The 22,927-nt window shown below is 39.2% G+C and overlaps 1 protein-coding gene across 2 annotated transcripts; it reads right to left on the bottom strand.

Moving 5' to 3' along the window:
* Positions 1 to 15,907: 15,907 nt before the first annotated feature.
* On the bottom strand, positions 15,908 to 22,641 carry LOC148013889 (microtubule-associated protein TORTIFOLIA1-like). 2 transcript variants are annotated; one of them, XM_087666264.1, is made up of 7 exons: positions 21,052 to 22,641; positions 20,729 to 20,923; positions 20,536 to 20,629; positions 19,525 to 20,252; positions 16,878 to 17,777; positions 16,455 to 16,767; positions 15,908 to 16,344 (listed from the first exon to the last, which is right to left on the bottom strand). In XM_087666264.1, the coding sequence occupies exons 1-6, from the start codon at positions 21,790 to 21,792 to the stop codon at positions 16,558 to 16,560; spliced, it is 2,868 nt and encodes a 955-aa protein (XP_087522390.1). In that variant the 5' UTR covers positions 21,793 to 22,641; the 3' UTR covers positions 15,908 to 16,344; positions 16,455 to 16,557. The 2 variants fall into 2 exon arrangements, with proteins under 2 accessions (XP_087522390.1, XP_087522389.1); XM_087666263.1 differs by having other exon boundaries at positions 15,908 to 16,292.
* Positions 22,642 to 22,927: the final 286 nt, after the last annotated feature.

Genomic DNA, 22,927 nt, shown 5'->3' with positions numbered 1-22,927 from the left:
TACCCTTGTGCAAGTCAGACAAACGTGTTACACGTGTTGTGCTCAAGACGCAATGCAGTGTTGCATGCTCGCAAACCATGTTGCTTGTGCGGGGTTCGTGCACGGACCCATGGGACCAGGTATGCACCGTCACACTTGGTATCATCCTTTCAAGGAATGTAGATATAGAAGAACAATCGAGTGCTTGCGCAAGCCATCAGTGAGATTCAGCCCTAATCTTGACAAGGAGCCCAATGCAGGGAGAAAGCTAGGATTGTGGGCGTTATCAATAATATATCGAACATTATTTATGCACTAGTGGATGGGATGAAGGCCATGCTTAGTGCTGGCATCATCCATTTAGACTTGCATGCTAAGAACATGGTACTAGACTTACAAAAGAGAACATCCCTGGGTTGGCATCATAGACTGGGGTCAAATGCTCATTTCTGGCATGACAAGATCAGCAATCAACTGTGGTGGTCCAAATGATCCCATGCACCTCATAGATGAGTGTCGGCGAAAAGGAGAGTTGGAAAGGAAAAGAAGACCTTGGATTGCACCTGAGATCTATGACCCATTGTGCCAGTCTGCCTATAGCAAGGAATTAGATGTGTATGCAATTGGTTGTCTCATCATCTATCTTGTTAAGTTTTGGCGCCTAGGCCAAAACTTGTGGTTGTGCAGGAAGCCAAGGGATGCCTCAGATGAAGTGATCATGCATTTGATAGAGTTAAAAGGCAAGTGATCACATATTGGTAGATGATAGGGCTGCACATATATCCTTTGCAGACCTCGACGACTTTTTGAGGGTAGAGTATGGGATTGATCCTGCAAAGGCACAGAGATCCCTTGTAGAGCTTGGTCCTATCTTAGCTCACCCCTTTTGAGTAACCCAACTTTTACAATCTCTACTTGCATTTTCTAAAACAATATATCAATTTTTGGAGTTTCCATGACGTGAATCCAAACATGTCTTGAAAAGATTGGCAACCTTGTAAAACTATGTACTCCATGGAAAACGAGACTCATAATTTGTGCCTATAGATTAAGTTAGTTAAGTGATTTTTATTTTTAGGAGTAATTATTCCAAGATTTCATGTCTATCTCATTCATGATTTGTTTTGTATTAGTTTTTTCAAGTTTTGAAATTCACTATTTGCGTTGTGTCATGTTTTATATCATGGTGAAGATTTTATATCTATAAATTGTTTCTAGTTAGCAAATGTGAAACACTGGTGAGTATTCTAATGCATACATGAGGTTTATGAATGCGAATAATCATATTTTGATATTTACATCATAGACCTCAATGCTTATCATAATGTACTTAATAAAGGTAACACTTAGAAAATTTCATAGTCACTAGAACCACTGGGAGATTTTTATGAACCTTTGATAGCTACTTTGCGATTAATTCCATGATAAACTTGGATATCAAATTATTAACCATATCGCATTTTATCTCCATTGAACTAGTGTCATTATTTAGTAAGGTTTTTTAAAATGTGCAACGATGTATATGTACATGCATGTGTCTGTTATTCCTTGCAAATAAGATGCTTTAATGTAAAAGCTTGAAACCAATCTTTCATGGGTCATAGTTAAGTTGGTAATGGTCTATATGTTTCTTTTAATTTCAAGTTATATTTGGTTTTATGTGCAACTGGTACAAAATATGCAAGGATGTATATGTGCACACATTTAAGGGTGTTGTTCCTTGTTGCAAACAAGGTGATTTAATCTAAAGGCTTGAAACCAATCTTTTATGGGTCATGGTTAAGTTGGTAATGGTTTATATATTTCTTTAAATTCTAAGTTATATTTGGATTTATGTGCAATTGGTATAAAATGTGATCATATGTGTGTGTGTGCACGTGTGCTGTGTGTGTGTTGTTTCTTGCAAACAAGTTGCTTTGATCTAAAAGCTTGAAACCAATCTTTTGTGAGTCATAGGTAAGTGGTAATGGTTTGTATGTTTGATTTTCATGTTATATTTGGATTTATGTGCAACTAGTATTCTTTAAAAGTTGATATAATTTTGTAGTAGCATTGTGAAGGAACAAAATCTTAGGTATTGTTTTGTGTGTTTTTCTGCAAGCATGGGTAGATTAAAGAAACAAACAATTTGTGAGGTTTCAAAGGGAGATATTGCATCATTTTTTGGTCATCCAATAAATACCCTTGCAACCACAAATGTTATTAATGATTCATAGTGATGCCAGGAGGTATATTCCACGGTGGATTCCGTGAGGTTTTGCGGTGGATTCCATAAAATTATATTTATTTGCTAGGGCTCGTACACAAGGTGGATTCCTTGTGCGAAAAGTCGATGGGGACGCATGTCCTTTTCGGGCGTCTCATTAATTTAATGTGCAAGTGGGTGATTCCATAGCAAGTGATTCCACAAAATACATATTTAAATTAATGGACGTTTATGAGTTTAGAGTGCACACTCGTATTAAATTAAGGTTAGGACAGAGTTCCAACCTATTTATTTATTTTGTAGCTGAAAACTGCTATGTATTCACTTTTGTCGGTTTAATTTTATTATTTTCTAACAATTGTGAATGCTTCAGTTGATGTGTAGAGTAGGCGATGGTGGTGCTGGGAAGTATTGGGCGATAGCATGTATTCAAGTTATTTAGAAAAAATTATCATTTTTTATGGGCACGCGTTTTAGGCGTGGCATCAATATTTATTTTGATGGGATTATTTATTAAAGCGCTTGACATATATTTATTATTTTGTATGCGCATGTGCGCATGATTTAAATATTCATTATTGGTCATTGTATTTGGACACAGGCCCGACTCTTGGGATGCCCAACCGCTTTATTCTTTATTTGGACAAAAGCAAACACAAAAGCTAAAGCATGCTAACTGTAAATTTGGCCTATTTTTTAGCTTGGAGATGAATAATATATTAAATACATGCTTTGTGGAGCACTCACACAATGCATGGGGGGAGATTGTATCCAACTGGTCTTTTTGCTTCATGTCGTGCAAGTATATTCTCTTTGATTTTAAGCAAAAAGTAGAGTTCGTTGTTCTTGGGGACCTTCCGATGCTTGCTACATATACATACGGCATCCGATTTGTGCACCACATAGACATCAACAAATCAACCAAATACATCTATTCTTGGAAATGAAGCAAATAATGAGACTGAAACGCCATATCAAATAGCAAGAGATCAATAAATTTGTGCCACTACTAGTGTTGGAGTAGTTGAAACACAAGTTACACCAACTGTACAAAAAATGCTCTATGTCAACCTATACAAACAAATGAAGAAGAGATGTCAAGTTCCTTGAAAAGCACACAAGCTAGTGAGAAGACAAATAAATAAAAGAATTTGGAGCCTTGTAAAGCGCACATTTCAGCTAGATTGGGTTAGTAAATTTCCATTCATTGAGCCAATTATAGCAGCAAATGATTCTACTCCAAAAAAGACTCGATGGTATTAGTTGCTTGTGGAAAAAGGGAATTGATTACACACGAGCTCAAAATTGACACTATAGAGAAGCATGTAGGCAAGGTATATGAAAAAACCATTGTTGATGGGCAAGACGTAAGTCAAGTAAGATGGAAGTCTAGTGAGGAGTGTTTACATCTAAAGAATGCAGGACTATATGAGAAACATTTATTTGAGCAAGCACAATGTGAGAAGTTATCAATTAACAGCATGTTCAAAAATTTGCAAGATAAGGCCTTGCAAAGGAAAATCCTACAATTGAAGGTTTTTTAAATCATTTCTAATTATTAATATATTCATAATATATTTTATATTGTGAAATATCAAATTGTAATGGCTTTTTTACGTGCAAATTGTTTTTTAATTCTTAAGGCGAGGAAGACCAATGGTGGACTATCCCGAGTATAAGGAATTCTTGTCACAATTTTCTATTGATAATTTTCCCCAATCGCATTGGTCACGCAGTAGTGGATGGGATTTGGCAAAAGTGTTAGATAAGGATGTCAAGCAGGACTCGAGAGAAAAAATCAAATCTTCTCAATGTTTTGCTCTCTCGCTAGATGAGGCCACATCTAGAGATAATACTAGTTGGCTTTGCATGATTATTTAATTGTGAAAAATCATGTTAGTCATGCATATTTTCTTACAATAAACAAATTGCAAAAAGATGCCATAGTAGAGAATCTATTCTTGTTAGTTGAAGAAAGCTTGATGAGTATGTTGCAATTATCAAGGGTTGAGATTGCAAAAAAACTAATATGTGTGGGAGTTGATGGAGCAACAATTATGCAAGGCCGTCGCTCAAGAATTTGTGTCCACCTACAAACTTCTATAGCACCTTTCATGTTAGGAATTCATTGTATGCCACATAGAATGAACTTGGCCTATAAAATAGTTGATGAGTTTGATAGTGTTGCAAAGGTAGAGCAGTTGGTCAGTACATCTAGTAGTTTTTTTGTAGGAGTTCCAAATGATATTTAAAGTTCCAAGAGATGGCGAAGGGTTTAACAAAGGGTAGAAATTTATTGAAGCATGTGAATACAAGGTGGATCAGCTTGTACTTGCCAGCTAGGAGATTATTAGAGGAGTACCCATCTTTAGTAGGACTCATGGATAGATTGGCACCTCAAAAGTCGATTGACAAGGCATTAGAGCTTTTAACAACTTTGATAGATTTAGAGACATTACTTACATTGATAGGTGTTTCAATGTTTTTGGAGTCATTATACTGCTTGTACTTTTTTTCCTAAGTTTGATATCTAATATTTTGTATCTTTGTTTTATAGGAATTGTTCCTCTACTTGTGGATCTTAATGTCCTTGTGAAGCTTGCTAAAAAGAGAACAATTTATATGACTAAATATAGCAATATTCGGAAGATGGTATGCTTGGCATTAGATTCTTTTTATGCAGATATGAATCATCCTTTGCACGATGAGAGATTCAAAAGATGGCATGAGATCATGAACTTTCAATCAGAACCTAGCAAGAGCTTTTTAAAGATAAATAGAAATGGTACATTATGCATCAAAGTACATTCAAGGTTGGTACATCTTTATGTCTCTAGGAAGCGAGTTCGAGGACGACTTGTTAGAAGACAGCCTGTAAAGATGGAAACTTTTAATAATGTAGTGGAGAGTGTTAAAATCACATGAGCACAAGTTGCATGGTTTGTGTCATAGGAAATAAGAGAACGATTTCCAAGAGATGAACTATTAAAGGCAATGTCAATAGTTTATCCACAGTTTTGGAACCATCAGCAAGACATGTGTGCTCTTCAAGCAAATTTCAAGAAAAGAGTTCATGTTATTAAAGATCACTTTGGAAAAATGTTACAATTGCAAGGGTCTAATGCAACTATCTCGGTAATAGATGGAGATGCACTTTTGCAACAATCACAATGCTTTGGAGAGACCATGTGGCATCAATTCACAGAAATGTTAGAGCCTACAAAGTTAAGTGCAATCACTCGAGTATGGAACAGGTATTGAGCACGAGTCAAGTTCTCCAAGATCATATGCCTGAATATTTTTGACTTGTTGACTTGGCTCAACAAACAATGATTTTAGGATCCCTGGAGGATGAAAGAATGTTTAGTGTTATGGGTTTTAAAAAAATAAGGTGTACAACAAGTTAAGTACAAACTTGTATACTTGCATGAGATTGTATGATTCCCATCAGTACTCAATAGAGAACTTTCCCTATGACCAAGCTTTGGCATATTGGATATCAGTCTCAATATTCGAAGAAATCAATTGGATATCAACACAGGTTCGACATCAGTACCATCATCATCTTTAACAAAACTACATGAAAATGATGAAGTTCCTAGTATTGATGAATGGCAAGCCTAAGATAATCAAGTTGCTCTTTGTGTAATCAACCTGAATGGTGAAGCTTTTGTATAGACAATACAAGTGAATGTTTCACTGTGTCTCATCGATACATTATTTATGGGTATTTTCTCATAGGAAAGTTGAGCTTTAATCAATGTGTATTGACTTGATTTACCTTGCTTTAGTTGTACTATTTTCTTTGCAATAACACGGTCATTGGTTGAATTATCTTTCATTCAATGTTTTTTCTACATTATTATTAAGAAAACTTTACCATCTTGAGTTCAAAAATAACACTTTAAACCTTTTATTACTTTATTATTTTCATAAAAAATATTTTCCAACTAATTATAGGTACATGGCTAGTCATTTGTCTTGGATATCGAATATAGAGCTAGTAGAAAACAGCAGTATAGATGACCTTCTTAATGCATAGTTTCTCAAAATCTCTAAAGCATAGATAGAATCTCATTAAAGCCAACATCACTAGTGCCCTATTGTGCTAACGATATGTTGGGGATTAAAGGCTACTTATCCCTAGCCATTTACATTTACTTATATTTACCATCCATACACCTATACACATTACATGTGGTAGCTGCCTATCACTGTCACTTTATTCTTTATTCTTTATATGATAATAGAATAAGGGAAGGTGGGTCACACATTGTGACAGTGGGAGTTTCCATACACCAATCTCTCTCTTCTTACTCGAACCTCCATAGCTCTTCCCTCTCTCTTGCTTCTGCTCGTGCTTCCACTGTTGCTCCACCTTTCAATTGGTACCAAAACATGAATTCAAGGAGCTTTACTGAAATTGCATTCAACTTGGGAAAAGAGCTTACTTGAAGCTTTTATGATAACCATACATAGAGGTATGCATCAGTCCCATTACTTCTTGGATTAGCTCCATACCTTCCAAAATTATTGAGGACCTTGAAGGAAATTGAATTGAATCCTCTTCAATGAGCCTGAGCTTAGCACTAGTAATAGAACCCACAAGAGCAACCAATATGAATTACACTTGCTGGCTACCCTTGTTCTCTGCATCGGTCCACTTCTCTATCTTGTCTCTCTTAATCCTTAGTACCGCTCCTACTCTTGGGCATTGCTCCCAAGATTGGAGGCTTGGCCTTGAGCTCCATTAACTATGTAAACAAAGCAAGTCTGCTATAATACAGTGTGGGCACCATGTATTTGAATGCCTTGGGTCATGTAATGCTTATGGGGAAATTTTACAATCTTGGATATTGGTTTGATGTTTGGGAAACCTTCTTGGATCAATTAGAGCTCAAATAGATGTAGCAAAATTTGGATGAAAAGCATTTATAGTAAATACTTATGTATTAAATGCATACATGCTATTCGGGTATACCACATGGTTATGTTGATGCTTGGCATTGTTACTTATGCCTAGATACACTTATGATGAGCTCTACATCTTGGATTTGATCTTAGTTTATTGCATTTGGGTAGTGGCTATTTGGTTCCATGATTTTACATGCATTGAGCTTTCTTTGCTACCTTGGAGACTCTGGATTGGCTCCAGTGGGAGTACTTCGTATTTTTTATGCAGAACTTGGTTCATTTGAGTCTGTGGGAGACTCTCTTATGCTCTCTTGGTTTATGCATATACCATCATTGTTTGCAAATTTTATGGCTATGGGTTGATTTGCCTTTGATTTGGACACCTCATACTACTTATTGTCAGTGGGTTGTTAGTGGTGGATATATACTATACTATATACTTGGTATGCATTGTGGTATGAATATATGTAAGCAATACCTTGGATTTTTTGACAATCTTTGGTACTCAGTGGTTTATGGTATGTTGTCTACAATGCTAGTTGCATTGTGCATCCCATTGCTACCTAAATTTCCCTAGTAGTGGAAGCTTATTATTTTACATATTTGCCTACAATTCATGCTAATTTACTATAATTTTATAGACAACCATATTGAAAATTAAATTTGAGCAGCTCTTTTAAGAGCTGATGCTTGTATTCAACACTAGTGCTCTTTGCTTGTGGATAGTAGTGTATTATTTTAGTCTTCCTCCTGCTACACTCTTTTTGGCTTGGTTTTGGGACTAATTTGTTATTATTACAACAATCCCCACTCTCTCTTTTTTCTAAACATCATGGCAAGTGGTTCAAATGATTTCAATGGCAATGTTATCTTCAACATAGAGAAGTTGGATGGAGATAACTTCCAATATTAGAAGACTTAGATTTGGCAAGTATTGGTGCATAAGAAATAAGTCAAGCCATTAAAATTAAAGGACATAAAGTCAAAACTTTATGATATAGAGGAATGGGAAGAGCTTGATGAGCTATGTAATTCTACCATCATTTTGTCATTGTCAAAGAAGGTATAGTTGAATGTCATTGAGATTGAGCGTGGACCTTAAGCATTATGGACATTATGTCATGGTGAGCTCCTTACTTATGAGAAAGCTATGCATACATGTGATAGTCACTTTTGGGAGAGGGCCATGTAGTCCGAGTATGATTCACTATATAGAGAAATTATACATAGGATTTGGTTCCTTTGGCCGATGGAAAACATGCATTGACATGCAAGTGGATATATAAGTTGAAGAGTATCCCTAGTCATCGTCAGCCAACATATATGATAGATTTGTCGGTAAGGTTTTAAGTAGGAGAAGAGAGTTGATTTTGATGAGATATTCTCTCTTATGGTCAAGATAACCATCTTACGCTTGGTATTGGCCTGGGTTATGTCGATGGATCTAGACTTATATCAAATGGATGTAAAAATGACATTCGTTCATGGAAACTTGCATCAAGACATTTATATGCATTAGTCTAAGGGCTTTAAGAAAAAGGGTAGAGAAGACCTAGTACCCAAGTTGATAAAGTGTCTTTATGGACTTTAGCATGCACCTAGGGAATGGATTCGTGTCTTTACACAAAGAAGGCCCATGATGGTAACCTTATTACTTTGGTGATATATGTTGATGACATATTGATTGTTGGGAGTGCTTATGATGAGCTAGATGCTTCGAAGACTTAGCTTAAGAAGAAGAGCTTTGAGATGAATGATATGGGATATGTCTCTCATATGCTTGGTCTGTGCATTACAATTGCTCTAAAACATTCCTCTACTTATCATAGAAGGAGTACATTCATATGCTCCTTGAGTGGTTTCATATGTAGAGAGTGGTAAAGCTATCGGCTGCCCGTTACCTTCTCATATGAAGATTAGTCAGGCATATTATCCCTAATCAAATGATGACATGCTCGAGTTGGCCAAGATCCCATATGCATCCATGGTCAATAGCTTGATATATGCCAAGATAGCCACTAGACCTGACATAGCATTTATAGTGGGATTTGTGGCTCATTATATGGCAACACCTGACAAGAAATATTGTAATTCCATGAAGGCTATCATGAAATGCCTTAAGAGCACTACATATCTGTGCATTTAATATGGTATCCAGGATACTTGAGTTGTGGGGTACATAGACTCTGATTATACAAGACATGCAAATAGGAAAAAGTCCACTTCTGGCAATGTCTTCACTTTTGCTAGAGGTGCTATTTCTTTTATGTCCAAGGCACAAAAATATATTGCTTTGTCTACTACTAAAATCAAGTACAATGTAGCCATTGAGGCTTGCAAGGAGCCCTATGTAGGAGTCAAATCCAAACTACCTCCTTATTATACTAGCCACCCTTGATTGTGAGGCAAAGCCAATAGCTGCTACTAGCATTATGCCCCATTCTCATCCTCAAGCCCAATATCAATCACTAAGTATAAGAAATCCATCTAAACTTGATGATGCCCTCATTCTAGCACCACCAATGAACAAGAATCAAATAGCCACATCTCTCACCCAAACAAGCCCCATAAAGCTAAGTTCAACCCTAGGCCTATGATCTTCATACAAGACGTAATTCCCCTTGGAATTAGCTACTTGCATGGACATCGATACCAATGATAACATTGTCATGTGTATTTAACATTTGGATAACACATTTACTTTGCTTGCATGCAGCTATGAATTACTTTACCCATGCCTACCTTCAGGGAAAATAGTCAAGACTCATAGTAAGATCAATCAACTAACCTTCGACAAAGTTTAGGTCGATGAAGATTATGAGAAAGAATCAAAACAAGGTAGAAAAATTATTATTAACCAAGGGAGGATCCAATGAAGAAACACTAATTAGAAGGGAACTTACAAAATCCTAAGGGGACTAGGAGAACATCTGAAAAAAGGGGGTAAGACCAAGCTAGAAAGAATTGCTAAAGTTAAAAACCTTACTCTGATTGCCTCCCTATTTTGTATAGGATTATTGCTTAAAAGATAAGTGCTTATGTTTGTGAAAGGTGCATACAAGTTGATGCACTTAGAAAGTTTGATTGAATTGATCAAAATCCTAATGTATCAAATCTACAATAGGATAAAAGAAAAACATACTAGACCTTCCCCAAGGCTAGTTGTGGATCCCTTTACCAAGAGGGATTGGTTTTGCCACCTCAAAGAATTTGGAACAACCTCAATGGCAAGAGGTTGCTCTATAGGGGGATCCTTGGGTAGGAGGAGTTGAGGGTGCCAAGGGGGCTTTGGCCAGTAAACTGTTAGACTCTTAGCAATTGTCCAAACCCTTGCATGACTCAGGATGGACTTCTTGAGGGCCTTGGTACTAGTTAGGGTCAAAAATCTTGGTAAAATAAAGACCTTCACATCATTCTTCCATATAGACAGAAGGTGAACACTTGTATAAGATTCTCTATTAAATGAAGAAGTTATTTTTCTAAAGGATTGTTTTCATTGTTTGCATGTTGTGACTTAAGTTAGGTGAATGAACGCTATCATAAGAGGGATTAATTAAGGAGGCTGGTTTTATATGTACAACTTGAATGTTTTAGATAAGTAGATAACTAAAACTACCCAACCAAGGGAAGTGGGAGGTTATGATTCTTGTCAAATCTACCTTAAGGCAAGGCGGTCTCGGTAAACTGAGAGCTTCTTACAATTTGATACGTTATAGCATAGGAAACGTTAACTATATAGGATTAGTTAGAACCTTGACCTTATATCATTTTAGAAGAATAGGGTGAGACTTTGCCCTACACGGGTAGAGGGGTCAACGTACCCATACTCTCCCTTGTTTCTCTCTCTCCTTGAACCAAGTATGATATGGATCATGGCTTCAGTTCGGGAAAGCTAGCATAACTAATTGCTCGAAAAGCAATGCTAGTTAATCTGAATAGGTGACCTTAGTTTACTTAGAACCAAATTTCAGGTTGATTCTCATAGGAACGACCAAGATCATCCATTGCAAAGTGGACTCGAGAGTCTAGGTAGCAAATCTCATATTATTCGAAAGAGTACTAAGCGACGTCATGTAGAAAATCATCTTGAGGGACCACTAAATCATGCCATTGAGGATGTCTCAAAGTGGGTACGTCAAACATGGTATTAGAGTAAAAATTTAAATTAATGCATCGAAAGATTTGTTTGTAACGTTGTTTAAGGAAAATTTCTATGCAAATATATTTCGCCTCTAACCATCAATGTAATCTCTTTCAGAATAATGAAGATTGATAAAAATTCTTGGTATTCCGAGAAATGTTTATCTTCACGATGCATTCCCTCAATTTTGATTAGTAGGACCGCTTCATGAGGATCTTGGAACATATGTACAACCCTTTATCATTCTATAATCGGGAGCGTGGGTGGATGTGAATCAAAGTTTATTGCTTCATCAATGCTAATCAACTTACCTATCTTCAAAATAATCTTACAAAAATCAAGTAGATGGAAGACCTTAAGCTAGTCAAGTTATTTATCTTTGAAGAATCACACGTAAATCCCATCCTCAACATAAGTAGAGAACAGATTCGCCAAAACCATTTTCTTTACGATCGAGTGCTTATCATTCTACTAGCTGAGTGCCTTGCCATTTTAGGGCACTCACACTACGATAATTATTGAGTAGTGAAGGTTTGTGGGTCGTGCTTCTTTCTGCATGTTACATGCATCTAGCACAATCATGTGTTCTCTGCAATTCAAATTTTCAATCGTTATGAAATTTGAATAAATGTTATTTAATGGAGTATGTCTTCGCATGCATGTTACTGGTTTCCATATGCAATGCCATTGAAACAATCCAAATTTATGGCAATGCATGTTATTGGTGGTCATGTACAAATGTATGTGTTCTTTGCATGAACAACCAGGTTTTTTGCTTCATGCATCTTGCACAATTGTGTGTTCTCTATAATACAAATTAAAACATTATATGATAATGTCTCACTATGGATTTCCAATAAATGCTATCCAATGGAGCATGTCCTCACATGCATGTCCCGTCTTTCATGTGCTTGCATGGAATTATAATGTTATCAGCATCACAATTTGCAAATTAACTTGTTCTCTTTTAAATACGTCCAGCAAATGCAACGCATAAGGTTCTATCTTTTTCTCTTCTTGGGATGTACTATGAAGCTTCCTTTTCAATAACACCATTGTCTATTTTAAACACACATGGTGCTCTCATTCATGTTTGACCACATTACCCCCATTGGATTAGGATGCTATTGAGATATGGTAAGCAATAATATTCTTGTTTAAAAACTTTGCTTACTAGCATTCATATTATAGTGCCTTTTGTACTTCAACACAATGTCATTATCTTGATACTCGACAATGGTATTGTTCTTATTTTTCATTTTACCTCTAATATTCATGATGTGTGAGGTATCATGATCCAAAACATGATGAGTTTTCACCACCCAAACATTGCAAACCAACTACGCCTTTCAACTTGTGAAGTGTTCTTTTTCATACATGCCTTGCATAATATGTTATCAAATGCAAGGGTCTAATTGGCTCCAAAAAGGTTAAGGGCGTATGCACCTTTTATATGATCAAATGCTTGCACTTGGGTGTTAGCAGTTTTTTCACTTTGAAGAAGCAATGGTATTTCTTCATGAGTTTCATAGCTTTAGAAATACGATTGTGTGATTGTATGATGGGTGTGTATAATCTTTATTGCACTTGTTGCATTCTTCCAAGATGGCGAAGTACAGTGATTATCATTGCACTAGAAATTGTGCAATACCACATTCTATGTGAGCCCAAGTAATAAATCTTTCAATTTGATACTTTGTTGTATAATGGTGTTTCTAATTGCTACAACAATAAGATTTCAATGTTTGGCCAAAGATTCTTGGCCCAAAACGTGTTTTAAGATTGGGCACACTAGTATGATCACAATGTAACCTCTATGAATCTTAAAGTAGTTATTGTAACAAAAAATGTTTGTCTTGAAGTTTATAATAATCTAGATGGCTAGGCACATTCTTTTACACAAGTTCCCTATTGTATATTTCAAACTTTCATGGAGCCACAAAGTAAAATTGACCTTAGCATAGTTGTTGCATTTTCCTTATACATGTCTAGTTAGTGATGTTTTGCTTGTTCTTCTAAAATTTGACATACAATCTTTTATGTTTTACAATTTTAGTACGCTTTTCTAGAAGGCGAATACACAATCATGTTTCATTATTTATTATTAGGTCCAATTAAAAGCATAGGGAGATGTCCGTAAGTTTCCCACTAGCTTTTTCTTGGAGGACTCCCCATGATGCAAGGGCCACAAATATTGTGCAAGTGGATCAATTGAACTTACTTCTTGAAAGTGACTCCCTAAACATTATCCCTCTATCATAGCATCTTGATAAAGCTTCAAGAGAGTTTGAATGGACCATCCTTAACTATCCAACATATAGTCTCCTATCTTATCCCCTTCACCTATTGTGCCAATGGGGCATACCAACACTTTCCACCACCCATTGACCCTGCGAAGGATCCCTAACTATCATGCCACTAGTGCTTTTGTAAATGTTTCCATATCTTCAACCCCTTTTGTGCACCCAACATGACCATTGCTCATTCAACCCATGCCTATCCAATTTCTATCTTTATCATTTCAAGCAACAAAGCCAAGCAAATCCCATACCGTTTCAAACAATGTTCTAGGTTTTGTTCCTACTTTGTCACTACACATATCTCCCCCCTAGTAGGTGTCTCCTCCAACACACTACAAATACATGTGCAACACCAAATACATCAACCCCCTAATTCTTGGCCCATTCCCACCCTTGAACACTCCTTACTCCAACAATATCAATGCTAGTGCACCATCTCCAATGCCTTCTACTAGGTCAAGTCAAAGCAACACACCTACTTCTACACATGACATAAGCAACGAGGAAAATAACAATCTCACTCTGCACCTATACCAACGGATTTAAAATTGGGAGCACCACATCCACATTGGGAAAAACAACTATTGGATGAATCAAAAGAATGGAAGAAGGAAAACTTTCACTACCTTAATTTCAAAAGCCTACTTTGTGTTCAAGGAGTGAGAGTTCAAATGAGAGAGAGCCATGGATCCTTTTAAAACATAATTGACTAATGTGGTCCTCCAAGTTGAATATTACATGTGCTATACTAAATTTTCTATCCACCTTTTCTATATCCTAATTTAATTAACTCTATTATTCTCAATTCACAAATAATGTGCAACCACCCTCACAAATTCCCAAGGACATAGACCCCAACTCTACAAGACCATCCCTAAACACTTCTACAATTGGAGTACCAAAGTGTGGATGCAAAAGGGATTAAATGTGAGGCAAAAAGGGACATTTTGATGAATGCAAGGCTCTAGATACAAATCATGTGAAAACATGATGTAAGCAAAATATTTGCGTGCAACAAAAAGCATGTTCAAATGTCAACAAAACTCCTAAAGATCAAAGTCATCTAGACTTAATATGTTAGCATACTCCATGAAGTTGTTTCTAATCAACTCACCCTTCCTACATTGGCTAGCCATGAATATCTCATTATACAAATCCAAGTGGTAGAGTTGGAGATTGTCAACTAGTAGATCGTTCAAATCCACGTAATCATAACTTCCCACTTCCTCCTCATCGTGGTCTATCAATATATTGTGTGAAAGATGCAACATACATTTACAATCTTCAGCAAGGAATGCAAGTCAGGTTTTAGAATGGTTTTGCCAAGGTAAAAGCCAAGATCGCTTGTTGAGAATGGTGGAACATTGTCCATCCTGAATCAATGGAATGTAGATTATCCAATGCATTTTAGATTGGAATGGCAAAGGTTTATGATGCTGAGCAAGGCAAATGGACTGAAATGCTAACTCTGCGCTTTTTTAATGGAAGGGAATGAGGAAAGGAGGGAGCGAGGGAAGGAGAAAGACACATAGCATTGGTCCAGAGCCTTTGCTAGCGGGCAAAGGCTATAGAGCCTACTGTGGGATCAATGATGTGGACAAAGAAAGCGAGGCACGGAGAGGCTGGCAACTGCACAATAGCACAAGCTTTAAAAGCGCCATGTTCATTGACGCTAGGGAGGGGGTGCACAAGAAAAGCAATAGGTGAGAGGAGACAAGTAGCCACCGATCGCGAGTTGCGCAAACCGCGACTTTAAAGACTCGAGCATGGTCGTGAGACTTCAAAGGGAGGTATCACGCAAGCTCAAGTTCACAACCTCGGCATGGCATTACTCTTACTAGCCTCTGGGATAGCAGTAGATTGTCAATAAACATGACAATGTAATGTTTTTTTTTTTTGTAGTTCCACTCGAGAACTAAGGAAACAATCCGCAGACAACTACCAAGCTACCTTATCCATTCAATCATGTTGAAGATCAAATTTGTGCCATTGGGCGGGGGAGGTACGTATGGTCTATATGAACCAGAGTCTGAGCGGATCTGTTTTTCCCAATCGTATCTATATGATTTTTATATTAACAGTTGATATACGTTGCATTTTTTAAGAAGAGAAATCTTTCTTGCTGGTGAACATCAATCGTGGATGGGATGTGAGGGAGATAGAAGAAAACGAAGAAGAGGGGAAACGTGACCGAAAATACACGCTCGAGCACTGCCCCGCTACATTTACTTTGAAATGTCCTGGGTTTTTGTTCAAGGCCTTTCCAAACGGCCGTAGAAGGGATTCTCCACCCATTTGGCAGCTTTTAATGTCAAGGCTTTTCAAACCTCCACAAAAAGGATAGAAAGAAAAGCACACAAAGCAAACAATAAAAATATCTCATGTGATCAACTCAAAATAAGAGAAGTTCATGGCCCAGGGGCCCTGCTACATTTCAAAACTTCAATTAACACACTGGGACAGATTACCCTTCCCAGCAAATGCTAGGCTGTAGCATTGGCCATGCGCAAGCCAAACACACAAATTTCTTGGTACGAAGAAGACAACCTTGAAACAATGCGTGAGGTAGTCCTTCATCCTCTGCATAGCAATGAACCAAAGACTTCCTGCCAAAAGCACCTGAGGCAAGCTGGGGAGTTCTCTAAACTTAATGTGCTGCCTGTCATTGTTTGTTGGTGCCACTACTCTAAAATTTATATGCTAGAAGTGTTCGAATTTATAGGAGTCTGCTGTTCTTAAAACCTGGCCGGGCCTGTACATATCACACAAGTACTATCAAAGGCAAGAGTGGCAGTACAGTTTATCTGCACGACAAGCTCAAATATATAAAAGGAATGTTACTCATTCTACGGATGCTCTTCATAAACAGAAATTTCTGTATTTTTTGCAAATTTAAAGGGCGTTGCCAGCTTACCATTTCTTGCCCAACAAGCTTATCTACAGCAGTATTACGAGTGAACAGGTGTAATAGGACCGGCTCTTGTGCTGTCGGTGTTATTGCATCAAAAACAAAGCCTCTACTTCATGCTACCCTCTTGCAGTCCTCTTGATGAGACAAGCCCCCAGCTGCCACCCAGTTGCACAGACAGCTCCCTAAGTCTTTTCGCAATCCATGTTTCTGAGTACTCAAATGCAGAGGCCTCCTCTAACGAGGTAATGAGCCCTCTTTTGGCATCAAAAGATAGTCCCATGCAATCTGGGTCTGCATTGGCGACTATATCTGCTACCTGGAAACCCCCACCCCCAAAAACCACAAAAAAAGAACACATATCTCAGCACAACCCTTACAAGCACTTTGAACTTCCAAATTTATGACGGAGCAAGCCAAGATAAGTACCTGTTCCATCCAAGGTATAATGACATCAAGAAAACTCTGTTGCAGCAACAACTGAATGATTGTTCTCAATAGTTCATGTGCAGTACCACTTGACAAGCGCTCCAGAACAGGACCAGTTCTGCTCATCAGCCGGACCAATAACAGCTCATCCCCCGCACAGAGCACCTCAACATATGCTGAATCAACATCTCCTGATCGGAGAAACTCTGCTGCCCTCGACCACAAACTCCAGAATGAACCCTTGCCCTGTCCTCCAAGTCTGTGACTTGAACTGTCCAGCCTTGACTCCACAGAGGACTGACTTGATCCAGCACCGGTCTTCAATGGATCCTGATTTTTCAGCCTTGCATCTTCTCCAACACCTCTAATAGCTGCAAGAGTGGCCTCATCCTTTGAAGCCTGCCAAATACTCCTGGCAGATGGACCTTCCCCAAGTTTCAAGGTGCCTGGCCCCCTCTCTAGCACTTTCTTGTTGATAAATTGACTCCCTTCAGCTTCATTTTTGACCCTTCTTAAGCTATCAGAAGAGACATCGACATGCACTCTCCAAGAGCCAGCCTGTGCCTCAGAGAAGGGATTTCCTGTCAAAGGTGCACATACAGCAGGTCCATATCTGGCATCTTCACATGGGGTGAGACTCGAGTCTGAACTCCTTAGACCACCTCGTCCTGCAGGAATGCTTTCACATGAGCCAGACCTATCTTGGGAATAGTGACAGTGCTCAACTTTCTTCCACAGCTTGGAGCTGACCAAGTCAGCACGTCCACCACACCATCTAGTGGGAACTTCCCCAAATCTCCCATTTGCTAAACTTCTGACAAGATCATCCACAACATTCTCCATTCCAACAACCCTTGCATCCAACTTTGAGAAACTCTCTTCTGATGTGCAAATGAATTTCTGTTGGAATTAGAAACAGACCCCAGTTAAGTTGAGTTGCACAGATCTACAGCCAGCTTGCAATGTACATACTACTTCAACTTCACAAAAATGGATAAACGAGGACCTGCTCTGAACAGGGGACACACAGATCAAAATGTCGAGTAGGAAAACAGTTGAACCACAAATTGGCTCAAGCAGACTAAGTGTGAAAAAACTCAAATCATGATTTTCCTTACTCTACCTGAATGCAGCAAAAGGGGTGACAGAAATGAATAAACCGAATATACTTTGAGTGAAGGAATCATTGGGAAGTTGGGACATATTGGTGCTTTACCTGCCCTTTGCAAGCTCCAGACCTAGAACTGCTATTTTGCATCTTGTCCCCATGGCATCACATCTCTCTCCTATCCTTGATAGTAAGAAAGGCCCGGGCAAGCAAACACACATGGACAAGTCACTGGAAGTTATGAGTTTTTAAAGGCAACCTCAGCATATCGCATGCATTACGCAATGGACCCAACTACTGTTTATCATTCCTCTTTGAACAAGTTATAAGAATGTCTAACCACTCACTTTTCCATGATAATCTCTCTTGAGACTAAGCCTGCAATAAACCGGTAAACTTGGAGCAATCTACAAATACCTAGCATACCTACAGCTGTAAGGCTAGACCCTAAACCTAGCCAAAGATGGACCAAGTGCTTAATGAGATGCTGCCCTCAGTGCATTCAACACTTTTCAGTCCAATTGCAGAAGTAGCAGCTTAGTTCAGTTCAGTCATATTAGTAGTTCGGTTGCTAAATAGTGTATAGCTCAGGTTCTATTTTAAGATGTATATACCCAATCAATTTAACATTGTACCTCACCCCATGTAGCTTGAGACTTCTGATGTCCCAATAAAAAAACAGTACCCAAGCCCCCACAATCATGGGATCCTCAGATCTAGGAAATGCATTGCATCAGATCAGCTTAATTAGTGGAGGTGCATGCTCAGGACCTTGAGGTGGTTGAGGTTGTGTTGGATGAAATGCTCATGTCAAAAAATTGTTTTCATGGATTCAAGTGCCATAACAGGGTTTTATACTGGGAGAGAGGACATTCTCTCTACCCAAAGACAATAAGTTCAAGCAAGAACCATTTTGGGATAATGCACTAGGAGAACACTCAATGACTGATATGGACAGAAGACCAAGTCATGACAGAGTTGCGTAAAAAGTCAAAAGACCACAATACCTTGGTCCAGACCACACAATACACATGACCACCTGGAAGTCCCAGAAAAACAAAGTTAACTGTGCTCCAACACAGTGAGAGCCTACATGCCCAGAAATACTTGAAAACATGTCGATCACACACGTTTTACTTCAACTTCAACACAGTATGAGAGTATAATTTGAGATAACCATATATGGAGTAAATATGGATTACACCAAATAAGCACATAACAATAGATGTGGGCTTAATGAAGACAAGTCTAGAAACAACAAATGGCAGGTCCAACATCAATTCATAAAATGTGTTTAATCAGGATGACAATGACACTAGTCAAGAAGAATGACCAAAGGCATATTCAACATAAGCACACTACAACCTTCAATTTACTCTTGTAGCCAGTCAATATCATCTTGTACCAAAGACCGCCGGACGTTCACAGACCAGGAAAATGTAAACTTACAAAAGGACTTATATTTTAAACTCTACACAAACCAAAGAGTTGCTCTAGAACTCAGCCCATATCCACCATGCCACAAGTCTTGATAGCTACCTGAAGCAGCTCAAGCAGCTTTGCTTGCTGATGCTCTATTTGACATAATTGTCTTCGTATAAAGGTTGAATCATTTTCTGACATGTTACCTTGCCCATCACTGCTACTACAGCTGCTAGTCAAACCTGGTCCACCAATCCAGGACCCACTATCACCTTCCTCAGATTTATTGGGAGGAGTAAGCCAGGTATCAGGCTTTGAGCTTTTTGACCTTAACCACCGACTCTTAGAACTGCCAAGACTATCTTCAAAAACTTGATTTTCAACCTCAGAGCTAGGCATCTGCATTCTATCCCAAGTCTCTGCTGCCCGCCCATTTCCAACTTCAAAGAATTCCTGCTGATCAGCACTGTGCTCCTGGTTTGTTGTCCTTTCTTTATTGGTAGTATAACTTTGCTGCTTCGTAAAGTCCATCTCAGAGGCATCCAAAACTCCACCAGTCTGTAATTTGGGAACTGCAATGTCAATTTGCCAATCACCTGAATCTTTGGTTTCCAGTTTTTGGAAGAACTCAGGGTTTGCTCTCTTATCAATAAGGGGTGCCCTCTTCTTTTGAGTTCCACTAGAAATTTTGTTTGCACCTGATCTCACATAACTAAAACCAAAGCAGCCCTCAAAAGATTGATTAGGCAGATCTAATGGAGACCCTCTTTTGAGAGAGATGACTTCGACTGAGCCATCAATCTTTTTGCCAGGAGCATGACATTCTTGATTTTCATTGTAATTCTCTATTGAGACAAAAAGTAGTGTTAGAAGCCCTCCATTATAACGAGATCAACTTGAAAAACAACATAAAAGAAACAAACACTTCCACATACCCAAAACACACAAAAGAGAGACAGGTACATTTCATAAGGCATGTAACTTTCCAAGCATATGGCAACCAAGCACCATATCTTACAGCAATAGAAACAATTATTTACTGTTGAAATCTGCAAAATATGGCACATCTGCTAACACATAATTAATGTACATTACAGAAAATCTATCAAAAGAAGCATTGACTGTTACCCTTCACAGCAGAAGCATCTGATCCTGAGTCTGAACTTGATAATCTTTTCCAAACTTGCAAGGTTTGAACCACAGTATCCCTAACTGGTTTAACCTGATATTTGAGAGCGTGGGTTCAGCAACCTTCCTTAAGAATGTCATGTCCTCAAATAAGGCTCACAGTGCAATTGGAAGATGACTGAAAGAAACTGACCTTGTCAAATCGGCAAGCCTCAAGAGCTTCAAGAGCTTGGATCTTAAAGGAGCCAAGGTAAGGACCAGAGCTAGAAGCCATGCATGTAAGAGTTTCAGAAGCAGCCTTCCTCGTTGCCCAGTCATTGCTTTTAAGGCAGTCAAGTACACAGGCCATTAGCATAGCCAGGCATTGATGTGATGTAGCTCCACCTGCCTTCGCAATCAACCAGCAAGAACAAAAGCTAACTTAATTGAGTGTGAGATTAAGACAGGAGAATGCACTTAATTGAATTATTCAGCACAATGCTTGCCCATAGTTATCTAGGATTAAGAGCAAGTTACCTGGACAATGCTTGCTATGACTGACAGCAGTGCAGCCTTGGCAGTGAAAGTTGTGCCATTCAGCAGCTTAATAATGCGAGGGCAAAGGCGTTGCAAAGAGCCAGCAGGCAAATCCCTGAAATTGTCTATCACTCCTGCCAAGCACATGGCTGCCCCAGCTTGAACTCCTCTATTTTGCTCATTGAGAGCATCAAACAAGGGTTTGGCAAATACTCCAAGAGGCCCAGAGAAAATAGCTGTGGCTCCACTTTCACCGCCACTATTAGTTGCAACTAAACATGCTGCAGAGGAAACTTTGGCAGCTAAAGTTCCCATTGCATCAACACAAGCATCCCTGATGCTGGAATCTGGATCCTTGAGTCGCCTCACAATATTGGCAACGATCTTTGCAAGATGAGGAGACAGAAGGTCATTGTGAAGGGATGCCAATGTGCCAAACATCTTGACACATTCCTTGCGAACCGCAGTTTTCTGTTGCGAGTCAGTGTCATACAGGCAAGACAGACATAGAGAGATACCTTCAGGTGACAGTGTCTCTGCAATCCGCTCCAAATCTTCCACAGCAATGTGCTGCGTGTCTCGGTCGGCTAACTTGTTTAATGCAGCAAGGATCCGCTGCTTGAGCTCAATAAGGACAATCTGCGGAGAAGGTCCTCCAGCTTTTCCCATGGTTCCACTTGATTTGGCACGGCCAGTGCTACCGGTGCTGCTGGTGGTGCTGCTGCTTCTTGATTGTGCCATGAGTGAGAAAGGTAAATACAACTCAATCAATGGGGATGAGAGCGGAAGCACACAGGCGATGATTGGAGACCTGATGTGCTTGGATGTTAAAATGGACGTGTGAAAACTAGTATCCAGCAATGAAGTCTGGCTCCGTTTGAGCCTGTTTTGCAAGGTTAGATATGCATACACTGGCTCGAATTATCGAGCGGGAAATTATCACAGTGCTGCCATGAGATTTCGATCAAACCCCTGCCGTCGCAGGTAACTCTGGGGAGTTTCTGCCGCAGGAGGCGAGCAGAGAGCACGAAGCGTGAAGGGCGAGCCATGCTGTTTTTGACCGCACGGTCGTCACTGAGGCAATGCAGAGACAAATTTGGCCAAATCCACTCCTGCGGCTTACAATCTTGCGGTCCTCTCCAGCTGCAGTGCGGTGTTCTCACTTCCTTGCGCGAGGAGCATCAATGGACGGTGGAAGGTCGAAAAAATCGTGCTGGTGCTGCTGCAACCCTAGCGCATTGATGAAGGGAAAGCAAGGACGCCTTGCTCCCAGGACCACGGCACAGCAGAGGACGAAGGCTTTACTCCAAAGCGTGCTTCTTCACTTTCTTTCGCGGCACGAAGTGACGAAGCGCAGGAAGAGGAAAAGGAGGAGCAGGAGGAGGATAAGTAGAAGGCGAGAAGGGAAGACGAGGAGCTCCTACGATCCTTTCTCTTCTCTCTGGCCCGAAGAGAGAGAGAGAGAGAGAGAGAGAGAGATGGGAAAGGAGGGGAGCGTGCTGCTGCTGCACTACTCCCCGGCCTGCCACACTTCTGGGGGGGTGAGACGGGACAAGTTGGTCAGGAGGAGGGAGGCAAATTTGAACTAACTAATATTTTGGCTAATGACCTGTTCGTCCTTATATTAATGAATCTTTGCTAGATAGATCTGAGTGCCGGCATGTGCAGCTCATTCACACCCAGACATGCTCCCGCTTTAAAAATCTTGAAACCACTAGGCCTCAAGTACATACATGGTTCCACATTCCCAACTTTGGGAACCTAAGATGTTATCGTGTCCATATCATCCAGCTGCACATAGGCTAAATGATGCAAGGATAAAAACGGGTGGCAAAGATTTAGAGCCATTCCCCAAAGTGCCCAGTGCCCACACCAG

Source organism: Lygodium microphyllum, chromosome 25 (assembly GCF_053477565.2).
Source record: "Lygodium microphyllum isolate KBCC chromosome 25, Lygodium_microphyllum_v1.1.10, whole genome shotgun sequence".
Lineage (NCBI taxonomy): Eukaryota > Viridiplantae > Streptophyta > Polypodiopsida > Schizaeales > Lygodiaceae > Lygodium > Lygodium microphyllum.
This window is presented reverse-complemented; position numbering and strand designations above follow the sequence as displayed.

Bases quoted from the DNA above. Each gene is read 5' to 3' on its own strand.
- LOC148013889 (XM_087666264.1), bottom strand. From the start codon at position 21,792: ATGGCACAATCAAGAAGCAGCAGCACCACCAGCAGCACCGGTAGCACT. The intron at 20,253-20,535 runs GTAACAGTCAAT...TTGTCTCAATAG, and splicing joins AGATGCTTCTGCTGTGAAGG to AGAATTACAATGAAAATCAA. The intron at 16,768-16,877 runs GTACTTATCTTG...GGGGGTTTCCAG, and splicing joins TTATACCTTGGATGGAACAG to GTAGCAGATATAGTCGCCAA.